We start from the raw sequence: 12,004 nt of genomic DNA, 5'->3' as shown, positions 1-12,004 counted from the left end.
GCTTGTGTGTATGGAATCTTGGATCTAGAAGGTCGGTCACATTGGCCCTCTGAGACAGGGTGACACAGACGGGGGAAAGCACATGCCATCCTTCAGCACTGAATCAACTCAACATGAGGTGGGTCAAAGACAGAGGGACTGTCTGAGGGCAGATGAGCTCCTCACCAGCACCCATGGGGCTGACCAGCTTCCCTTTCAGGGATGATACATCACATTCTTAATAAATTCTTATAATTTAATATACCCAGGAACCGCCCAATTAGAGCAGAAGTGGGTCTGTGGATCACAGCAGGGTCCTGGCGGCGCCTTGCCATGCCAGGCACTAGACCTGTATTTGCTGGGTCACAGAGCAGTCTCGGGAGGGTCTGGGCTGCTGGCAGTAGGGAAGGAGACTCAGGTACAAGGGTGACAACTATTGATACCAGGTGCAGCTGTGCTTCAACATCTTGACAAGTGGCCTGGCCACACTGCAGTGCTCCTGGCTTTCCAACCCATCCCCCACATGACCATGTGGTACAATATGAAGCAGGAAAACTTGCCCTTGGGCCCTACAGACTGTGCTGTGAGAACCCACAACACCTGCTGCGAGCTCCTGGACATTAACTATAGCCTGCACACTTACACACGTGGGGGCAGAATCAGGACCTAGGCCCATTTCCATAATAAGGACAGCAGGTCCACTGAAGTCCAGGTAGATCAGACCTCGTGGTACAGTGAGCACTGCAGCCAATGGCAAATGTTATGGGCAAAAAAAGAGATCACTGGAAAAGACCCTGAGGCTGAAATTGACCTGCCAGTCATGCCTAGGACAAGCCTGCAGAAAGCATATTTCCCACTGGTGACATTGCTCCCACCCTCTGCCCAGCCTTTGAGACTGCTACCCTCCTAGGATGCTCCCAGAAGTAGTGTCCACTTCTACTGGAATAGGGCTGCCCCAGAGTCTGCTGGCTCTTTCTTCCCCTCTCTCCGCACACCCCACATGTATACACACACACGCGTACACACACGCAGCTTCCAGCCTATACACATCAGGGCAGGTGAAAGGGGCTCATAAGCCCTTCTTTTCTCTACACAGTTAAGAGACTTCAAATTTTTTAGATTCTTCCCCATAACCTCTGCACAATGGCTACTTTGGAATATTGACCTTAAAACCCCAACTGGCTACTTCAGGTGTCTTGGGCTCAGCATCAGATGTACAGACTCTCCAATCACCACTTGGAATCAGCTGAGAATTCAAGATGAGATACTCTCATCAACCAACTTCTTGGGCAAAATTCTGCTGTTCTTAAGATGTAAAAATGCAACCTGCAGAGTAACCTCTGTTGACATCTTTGTGCATTGCCTAGATATCTTTAAAAGGGGGTAATTCTCCTTCTCAATGGATAAGTACGGTACAGAACAGAAAAGAGATCAAAGGAAAACAAGAATTTCTTGAAGTTCTGGTAGTAAACAGGCATATGATATTATTATTGTTGTAGTCTTAATAATAAGCAATTATACGTTCAAAGTGCTTTACAATCACTTAGCTATTCCTCACAACAGCCCTGTGAGGTAGGTCGACATTATTAACCCCATTTTACAGATGGGGGAAACTGAGGCACAGAGAGGTTAAGTGTCTTGCCCAAGGTCACCCAGCAAGTGAACGCTGAAGCTGGGACTAGAACCCAGGTTCCCTGACTCCCGGTGTCCTTGAAACTAGACCACACTGCTTCCAAAGAGGCATCCCCAGACTGGCTCTGAGCACGAATTAAAGACGAACAATGTTAGATGAGGTTTGGGTGTGGTGGTGTTTCCTGTGGACACGTTAAGATGGAACCTGAGGTGTTGTCTGGATTGGTTTTGGCATGCGGGTGTATGTGTTAGTTTCAATGGGTGTATCTGAGCTTCCCGGCCTGTCCACGTCTCACTGCATTCTGGACTGGGTCACTGCAGAGAGCAGGGCAGAATGCTCAGGAGGTCATGGCGGACTGGCATACAAAAGGAACTCTGTCAGCTCAGTGCCGAGGGGCCTGCCAGTCTTTGGGAGTTCGGGCAAACTAGGGATGCAGGACTTTGGAACAGAGTCAGATGCCCACCTTAGGTAGGTCTGCTTAATCTTTTTATTTTTTTTTAATCTTTTGTTTTACTGGCCAGCATCAGGAAGTTGTGTTCATTTCATTTCTCTGTGGGGCAGCTGTCCCCCTCCTTTGCTCTCTCTCACTCTTTCCCTTTCTCTGAGTCTCTGCTTGGAAGGGAAAACTGTTAAGCCTTGTACGTTCCCTTTCATGAAAAAGAACCACCGTGAGCAACGTCCGCGACAGGCAGCCCTGGCTCCGCAGATGAGCCACGGCCCCGCTTCCACCTTCCGGAGGAGTGCTTTGCTTGGAAGGGGTCTCCCTGGGGCCTTGGGTCTGCGTTTTCCTGCATTTCTTCCGAAATGCTGTTTCAGTAGAAATAAGCCCACTTGAGACTTTTCCCTTTCAAGGCCTTAGCCACAAACGCCTTCCGACTAACCAGCTTGGTGCCGTAGCTCAGGCAGAAAATTTTAAAGCATCCGTTCAAGCATCTGAAACAAACGAATCAGCCAGTGAAATCTCATCTGTTAGCATCTGTTCTCCTCTTAGATTAAAAAAAGAAAAAAATTTAAAAAGAGCCTTTTGATGGCTTCAGGAAGAATCATGCTTTTTTAAAAAATAAAAATAAAACAAAACTCCACTACTTTTTAGACTAAGATGACCAGGTAACAGGTGTTTGACCTTCTACAGGTTAAATCTCTGTGAAGGATCCCATTTTCTTCAGTCTTTAAGCACCGAGCCTCCCTAAGAAGGCCACATGGGGCACTTCGGGGGCTGAGAGTCCTTTGCTTCTTACATACCACCCACATCTCCCCTCAACCAGCTGCATCACCATCTGGCAGCTTGGGCATATCTGTACAATTATTCAACCTAACAACCTAATTCTTTATAGTGAGGAATAATGGTCTCTTCCTTAAACCAAACTTCCAAGCAGGCAAAAGGACTATCCCTCCAAAGCTTTCCTACAATGGAGATGGGAAGGATCCCATCTGGGATGAGTGGGGAACACAGTGTCCTCGGCTTCTACCGGAGTGCGTGTCTTTTGCAGAAAGGAAATTCTTGAATGTTGAAAGAAAAAGAAATGAACAAAACTTATCCCACTTTGGGGTCTTTCTCTCATCCACAAGACACTGGACAAATTAGTGTCTGTAACTTGCACAGATGTCCTCATCTAGAAGGTCTGATGGGACATTCGGCATGCACTGCTGTCTGCTGGGAAGGGGACTGAGAGTTTTCGTGGCTGCATGGCTGTGTTCCTTTATTTATTTGCCCCTCGTGGAAACTTGCAGGTCACTCGGATGTAGCAACAATGGATGATGAGCGAATGCTGTGTCAACCTAAAGTGAACATGGCATGTAGGAGATGCACAAGAGGAAAGTAAAAAAGGCTGGATGTAGCTTCTCTCTGGTTCCCTCTGTAGAGGGGCTGGAGAGAAGGTTGGTTTTAATGATGAACATGGATGGAAGGATGGAAACTGCACACTCATTCAGACCACAGAGGCCAGAAGACACCGGATGCCGAGCTCCTCCCCACACACGGATCCAGGAGCTCAAGCCATTCCCCTTCACCAGGGAGGCAGCATTGCAGTTGGTCTGAACACAGGGAGATCAGATGGAGCCCACAGGGTTCAAAACCACAGTGTTTCTGTGTGTCCTTGAAAAACCATTCTCTGGGGTGGGGGCACAGAGGTCTTGGGCCCGTTCTGAAAGCTGTTCAGACAGACTGCACCCTACGCAGCACAAGCACGCACATGCCTAGGTCCAAACTTCTGCTCACACTGCGACGGCCACGCTCCACTTTCCATTAGCAATCAGTCTGCCAGCCATGGGGCGCCCTGTCATGGGAGGAGGCAAGTCATCCCCGATCTCAACAGGCCACGCCCACTCTCAAGGGCTTCCCAAGGCTGTGTCCTTGTCCTAGTTACACTGGTGGAACTGCCATCCCACCATATTTTCCTAACTGCTACATTGCCACCCAGTATTTCATCACGCAGAAAGGAATGCCTCCTCATGCTAATTAAACATGGAGTAACAAATCACACTCACAGCCATTTCTACAGCACAGGAAGCCAAAATGCAATTCGAATTATCCTTCAAGGAGACAAAAAAAAATTCTGTTTAATGTTTTAGAATCAAGTACATTTTCAGTTTATCTGTTAAGATTATGAACACAACTTAATTTTCTAGGCCGCATTCTCAACATAAATTACAGACAATGCTTCAGCTCCCATTGGAGCCATGTGAAAATATGTTGGTATCGTCTAACTAGAAATGTTTGCATTTCACCAGTAAAATGAAACTCTATAAACAATAAAATAAAAACATTTAGGAGAAACCCTCAACATTATTGCAATGCAATGTAAGAGAGTCTTTTAACCCATGACCTGCCACTATATTATTCATGCCATTCAACCCTTCGACGTAAGACTCAGTAAATCCAATATGTGAAATCTGATAAATACTTAACCTTGTGTTGTTTCTGCATGTATTAAAACATCAGAACACCATTTCCAGCCACTAGAGAAAGTGCTGAAGCTATCTAATTGGGAAGTCTTGGGTTCAGAAAAAGTATAAATAACCCTGCATCCAAGTGGCCTCCATGCCTTCCACAAAAAATGTAAGATTCTTACGGTACCTAGCTAACTTGATGGCTATAAATTAGGACATTGACCATTGATGACAGACTCTGTTCCCCCCTCCAGGAAAGTCATCAAGTTCTGGTTCCAATTAGGCCCCCAGAACAATAAGCAGTTCCTACAAGCCAAGAGCACTGGGAAATGGAACTAAACAATCTAACCAGCCTCGTCTTCTGGCCAGGGGTTACTTTAAGGGCAAGCCTGCAGAAGCATGTTCATTACTCCCTCTCCTCGCACCCAACCTGGCCACACTGCCCTCAAGGACAGATGGGCCAGAGACTTCTTACAATCTGCAAACATATCTCTGCAGTTTGCTTTGTCTCTCTGAGGCTAGCTGTGAACTGCAATCCAGAAGGAGAGCTGTTACTTTTACAAACTGGATTGGTTGGAAGTGAGAAAGCTTCATTTGTAAATCCCACCGCCTGAGATGGCAATGGGCTGTTTGACCGAGCCTAGGATTCCCTCAGCTACCTTTAGGATACATGATCTAAGGAAGGAAGATCAACGTCTTCACCTGCCAACCCACATATGCCTCTTTCCCCCGCCCCTGCAGCTGTTTGGGTAGAACAGAGGTTTCACCACAAATCAGCAGGTCACTGTCACACAAGGCCATCTACCAACCCACCAGATACAAACACAGCCCATGTTTGTCATTCATTCATTGGCTGTCATTCATATTCATATTCATATTCTCTCTCTCAGCAAAATCAAAGATAAGCCTTCATTTTGGTTGTTACCATCACTTTGAACACACAACAACACTGGGCATTTTATCCTGGAGAAGAGTGAAGGACTCTTCCATGTTGAACCTTATCAATATCTACAAGGCCAAATTTAATATGTGCTGAGAACAGGGGCATAAAATTTTAGCGTAGATTTTTAAAAATTCTTTATCGTATCCATGATAGACTCAGAGCACTCTGGGCAGCAGAGGTGACTGGGCTTCTGACTCATTTGGACAGTTGTTTCAGATGGTTTGCCAGCCTCTGTGATTCCTTCTTCCCTGTCCTTAGCATCTTCTCCCTCTTTGCCCTGTCTCCTTCATTCACAGCACTCACAGACCACCTTCCTAGCCCCTCTTCCTCCTGGTCCCCATCGTGCCTTCTTGTCCCCACCACATACCTGCTTCCCATCCCAGAGCTTTGGGGTTTCCTAGGATTCTACATTTCTCACATGCATGGACCCTGGCTGGGGCCAGAGGTTCCTGAAAACCACATCCACACTCTAGGAGCCTGGAGTGGGACTCAGGTGGAGGAGGGAGAGGGCCCAGAGGCTGGCTGGGGTGTGAGAGCATAGCAGGTGCACAGCTGGCCTCCCAGCCATCAGGAGACAACACACAGAGACAGACAGACACACACACCACACACACACACAGAGTACATACTAGAGACACACACACACACGTAGTACATACTACACACACACACACACACGCACACACACGTAGTACATACTAGGAGGTGATGAATGTTACTGAAATGGACCAAAAACCAACAAGCAGTGGGGTAAGAAACAAACAGAAACAAAACAAAGCACTTGCGTTCAGATGGAAAGCTGTTCATTTACTAGGCAGCCAGAACCCTGGAGCCCAGGGCTGTGGGGAAGGTGGGTGCCTGCTTGGAGGACACTGCCTGGCGGGGCTAGGGTGCGAGGGCAGCGCTCGCTCCTTTCTGTCCCGGCAGCCCTGCCACGTGGGTGGTGGCAGGTGCGGGACTCTATGGGGGAGGCAACAGGGAGGGAAGCACTTACCTCGTGGCCCAGGAATGGCTAGTCCACATTTGGGGAGTGTGTAGTATCTCTAGTCCACATTTGGGGAGTGTGTAGTATCTCACTTTAAACAAAATCCTGGTGGTACTGCTCAACCATGAATAGGCAGCTCTCTAGTATTTCAAATAAGCTTGTAAAATCGTTAGTGAAAAGAGAAAACAGAAGGAGACAACAATTCACCTGTAGGGCAATTGTGGTGTTCTTCGCAGGGTACTTTCCCACCAGTCCTTGTTCTTTCCGTTTCTTGAATTTCCTAAAGTAGTCCTGTATCAGGAAAGTGGCATAGAACTTCCCCACGGTTACCTCATCATCTAAACGGAGAGACCAGACAGAGCTCTCCCGAATCAGCACATTAGACCAAGAGCCTAAACACTTGCTTCTGGCTGGGGCAGGGGCAGGGGCAGGGGCAGGGTGGGGCAGGGGGGTGGGTGGTGCGGCGCAGAAGGCACCGAGCCCTCAGCATATAACATGGGAGTCTCAAACCAGCAAAAAGCAAGGTTTTGCAAAGAAATTAAGGCTCAAAATTAGTGTCAGTTAAATGAACTGATATTCTAGGTTGCAGAAAATAATATATTTCTTATGAGTTTACTAGAGCAGCATATTAGTAACACTATGAAATGCTGTCTTATTTACTTAAAATGAAAATTACAAAGCAAAAAGAGGCTTCACGGGCCACATTTCACCCCTGTGCATAGGGATTTGCATGTATAACTACCATAAACTTATCAAGGGCAATTAACCATCCAAATCCCGACATCTCAAGATAGAGACCTAGAAAGGTGACATACACGCTCATAAGGAGAGGAAGGTTCAGAAAAGTGACTGCAAAATCAGATTTTCACGAGCTCCTCGCTCCTGCATTCTCTGCCAATAAGCTCCATATACCATTTCTTGGTACGTAATTCTGAACAGCTCATTTTCTGCACTGTAGTGACAGGTCCAACCAACCTCAAAGTTGAGCTGGGCTTATTTTTGCTTTGTTCAGAAACAACCTCCAACGTGTATGGTTGGGGAATCAGAACTCTGCTGATGACTTTAAAGGTGATGCATGAGGCAGAATAGAGGCTCTGGCTATCTCATGGTAAACCACTTTGGACATGTAAATGTGCCCATGGGTCTCCCATGGCTGCTCCCCACCGGATCTTCAGTGTGCTGTGTCTCTTGAGGGTAAAGCTTACCATCACTTTAGTAGCCCATCCCATGTGTGTGGAGCCATGTGGGGCCCTGGGGGCCACAGACCATGACTTGCAGAGGCTGGGAGAAGGAATGGCTGCTGGTCCACAGGCTGCAAAGCAGGTGGCTTTTAGGCCAGGCTGCCCTTGCAAGAGTTACATGCTGATCAGGAGGCAAGGGGTTCAACCACTCTGAGCTTGTGTTCTCATCTCTAAAATGGAGATAAGCCTCTCAGAAGAGACATGAGGACTCTATGGGAGGAGGCAGGTAAAGAATGACATGGATCCTGAGCTTGATGGGGGCGGGGACATGGAAAACCATCATCCTTCACTAATGCACCCTGGGTGGGCTTCCCTTAGTGCCCATGCAGGAGGTGCTGCCAACATCTTGTGGCTCTCACTGGAGATGCCACTTTGGGCTGCTTCTCCAGCTCTCCCTGTCAGAAGTTGCTTGGTGTTACTGTGTGAGAAGGCTGTCTAAGTTGTCTGGCCTGGAGTGGTGTAGGGGGCCACCCAGGGAAGCGATAGGCTCTGAGTAGCTTGTAAAACACGGTCCTTAAGTGGTCTCAGGCTTGTCTAATGATGGAAGGTCCATAGGCAAGAAGGCAGGAGGTGAGCACAGACCTCAGGTCCTGATACTTCACCCCCCGCTGTGCTCTCTAGCCTCCCCATTTGCTCTGGATGTGTTTGGAATATCAGCTCTAGCTCTCACCAGCCCCTACTGTTGGACATCTATAAGAGCCAAGCCCCTTGTCAGAAGAATTCCATATGGGTCTCATGGCCTCTTCACAACTCTGACATGGTGGATCTGCTCACCGTGCCCCCAACAGATGGAGAGAGGCTAAATGACTTGCCCAGGTTGGTCTAGCCAGCACCTGAACACAGGACAGTGTGCTCCCAAGTCTGGGGTCCTATCCTCCACACCACCTCTCTGGAGATGGCTGTCTCCAGCCACACTGGCTGCCAGCTTCTTTGGAGCTGCCTCTCCCACCATGCAAGCATATCCCTTAACCAGGCTGCACATGGGAGGTGGACGCACTATTGTCTGCCTAGTACCTCCAGGGGCCCCAGGGAGCTTCTCTAGTGACCTGCCATGCCACAGCCTTCCTCTGTAGTCCAGGGCTCTGAGGGTTCTCTGTGGGGCCCAGAAAAAGCCCTGGCTCTACCTGCAGAAGATCCACACCTCATTCCACACTGGGATGCTTCCGGCAAATGCAGGCCTAGCCCTGATCTCCCTTCAGCTTCCAGAGCAGAGGTGGACCCACCTAGGGCCCTGCAGGAGAGGACTCAAGGGTCACTTCGTCTTCTCCATTGAGACAATGAGCTAATTAAGAGACTCGGCCCAAGGGAGAGTTCCTAAGAACAAGAAAAGTCAAAGCTATAGCAGGACAGAACAAGAAGGAAGAGGAAGAATGAATGCAAGGAGGCTGTCTGGGTTCAGAACTGAAAAGGAGATGGAGGCAGCTCAGTGTGCGCTTCAGGGCAAAGATGCAAAGGATCCAGGTCAAGTATGGAGGAGAGTCCTAGGGAGGAGAGAGAGCTTCTGAAATGAAGGGGAAGGACCCATGAGACGGCAGGGGAAGGCTGAAGAGCAGAGGTGATCAACTGAGCTGAGAGGCAGAAATAAGGCAAGTCAGGCAGCTCAGCACTGATGGTAAGGGGGCAGCCAAGGCCCCTGGGCCACTGGGAGTGAAGCAAGCATGATGTGTATCCACAGATCCACAGTTCACTCCTGACCTCATTATCAAGCTCACACAGAGCCAGGCTGGCACTCCAGCAAAGCCACCTACAACAAGCATCCTACTCAGCTCCATCATCAGGGCTAAGAGGCACTTCCTGAGTACCCCACACCTGCCAGTCCCAGCCACCTGGAGTGGAGGCTGGCCTCACCCAGTCTCCTGCTCTTTGACCAGGTGATGATGTAGGGGACATCGAGGCCCTCAGCCTCAAGAACTCCACATCTGCTGCCCAGAGGGGTATACAAATATTATCCTTTCTAAGTGTGCTGTGATGCAGGAAAGGTTGGGGACATGGGTCTACTGGAAGATAAAAGAGGAGAGACAGGCAAATGATGAAAGGGGACAGCAAAGCCCTGCCTGGCAACTGTTGCAGAGTCTGTGCACCAAAGCCTGATAGCCACTGCCTTCTGACCTTCCTTGATGGCCACAGTGCTTATATGAGATTCAGCCACATAAGCCCTGTGCTGAGGACATCAGTCAACAATGGCAGGTAGCTTGCAGAGCTCCTAAGTCTCCTCCTAAGGCCCCATTTCTCTCTTCTTGGGCTTCACACTGCCTTTTGCTGCCGCTGTGGAATGCATTAAAACTTGTCATCTTAAACTCTAACCCATGTTAAGAAACAGAGAAAAGGCTAGGTCCAGTTATTGGACCAAGAAAGAAGATTTCCACTCTATTAGAAGTCTGGTAAAGCTATAAGTTGATCAGCTTTTCAAAGGACAAGAGCTTAGATGGTGAGCTAAATTCTGGACTTTTCTTTTGGTAAAATGAAATTTCAGGGCAATGCAAATGACACCCTCCAAGGGCATCTCATGTGGATGGGTATTAACGTGGGAGTTTGGCTGGTCGTGATGAAGGTGGCGTTCCAAGAGAGATGTCAGGTGGACCTAGGGAGGAGGAGGTCCTCGGCTTGCGGGAGGAAGGTTTACATAGACAGGCATAGCCCACTATTCTGAAGCATGCATCTGTGTTTCAAGAAACAATGTAGGGGAATACAGTTGGCAAGAGATAACTCTGATTCCATGCCACCACCCTAAAACAGAATTGCTTCAGAATATTCTGAAAGACTGAGAGGTGAAAGGAATGCAGGCTGCAGAAAAAGCTCAAGCACATTGTTACAATTTTTCAAAAGCAATTCATCTAAGCCATGCAAGCTCTTGGATGCGCAGTTAAAAGGAAAATAACGAAAACCAAAGAGTTGTTTTAAACGTGCAGTATCAGTTCTCCTGTGGGAAGCCAAGGTTCTGTAGGTGGGAGTTTTGTGTGTGTGGGTTTTTTGGTGGTTGTTGTTTCTTTGTTTTTTCCTTTTATCATTTCTTACTGGGCCATCTTCCCCAGCTTTGAGCTGGTGGCCGCACCAGCTACTGGTAATCCCTTCAGCAACAAAAGCTCACGCTGCTTCTTGCTTCATGGCAAGGAGCAGAGCTGGCTGGCATGCTGCTCTCTCTGCACCCCAAGAGCCAGAGCTCATGACCTTCTCAGAGGGAGAGGACTTGGTCGCTGTCCTAGCCCCGGTCCTGAAGTCAGCTCCCTGACCTGAGCCAGACCAGTGTCGAAAGCTGTGAAGGCAGCAACGCTATAAAAATTTGGTTGTCACAAGGCACACCAAAGGCTCATCCCATGCCCATGGCCCAAGGATGCTAGAATGCTGAACTGGCTGAACAGATCCTGCACCTTTAAAACTTAGAAACAGAACAGTCAAAAACAACCATCTTAATGTCTAAGTCCACATGTATTTAAATAAAAAGGCAAAAATAGTATGCATATATATATATATATATATATATATATATATACTGTGTGTGTATATATACATATATAGATAGATATAGATGTTATATATATTTATAAAAATTTGAAGGTTAGTTATTTTGTGATAAATAACAAAAGGAAATAAGCATGCCTGCTAGTAAAAAGGGCATCTTTGGTAATTATGATAGTAAATTCAGTCTTGATAAGAACATTTCAAAAACACAATTTCCTGAAAGCTATTTTTCATGAGACGTTCTCAACAATATACTGAAGGGTAACTGGAAACTAGTTCTGAATATTTCATTTTGGACAAAAAATATAGGCTTTTCACTTTGAGATCATGATCTTGTCCTCAAACATTAATTCCTTCACCAAAAAGAAAAGCCCTGCTCCAGCCATGTGGGTTTTAGTTTTTCACTGAAGCCTCTTCTTTGTTTGGAATGGTCTTCAAATTACCCCCAAAGAATTACACCAAATGGCCAAAGGGCTTTCTTTATCTGTTGGCCTTAATGTTCTAACTGATATATAAAGCATTTTGCAAACATTCTCTGGCCTTTCTGGAGACACTAGCATTAAAACCAATGCACTGGCCAAGGACTACTTAGGAAACAGACTGCACTGACCACCAGCTGGAGGGACAACTTGGTCAAGTAATTTCATGCTGGTTTTCTTCCAAATTTTCTTTATCACAGCCCGAAGTTCTTCATTAGCTTGCTCCAGGTTCCCTGGATTCAAAAAACAAAAGGGGAAAACAAGGCTTGTTTCTGTTCCCCAGCTTCTCCTCAGATTGCACAGCCTCATCCCAGCCTGACCTGGATCAACATGCTGCCCTCTGATGGGGCTCCCCTCACGCCGGCCTCCTCTCCCCTCACGCCGGCCTCCTCTCCC

At 47.6% G+C, this 12,004-nt stretch overlaps 1 protein-coding gene across 8 annotated transcripts in view; it reads right to left on the bottom strand.

Moving 5' to 3' along the window:
- Positions 1-12,004, bottom strand: part of CACNA1D (calcium voltage-gated channel subunit alpha1 D) — a 461,268-nt gene that overhangs the window by 19,888 nt on the left and 429,376 nt on the right. For 7 of the 8 annotated variants that reach the window (XM_032290211.1, XM_032290213.1, XM_032290214.1 and 4 more), the window contains 2 exons: positions 11,740-11,841; positions 6,637-6,767 (listed from right to left, as the gene is read on the bottom strand). In XM_032290211.1, coding sequence (XP_032146102.1) covers positions 6,637-6,767; positions 11,740-11,841 — 233 coding nt within the window. Of the gene's footprint in view, positions 1-4,099; positions 4,145-6,636; positions 6,768-11,739; positions 11,842-12,004 lie in introns of all 8 variants that reach the window. The other variant, XM_032290209.1, reaches the window with a different exon arrangement.

This window comes from Sapajus apella, unplaced genomic scaffold (assembly GCF_009761245.1).
Source record: "Sapajus apella isolate SASKATOON/1434 unplaced genomic scaffold, GSC_monkey_1.0 scaffold23, whole genome shotgun sequence".
Lineage (NCBI taxonomy): Eukaryota > Metazoa > Chordata > Mammalia > Primates > Cebidae > Sapajus > Sapajus apella.
Note: the sequence above shows the minus strand (reverse complement) of the source record. Positions and strands in the feature narration are given on the sequence as shown.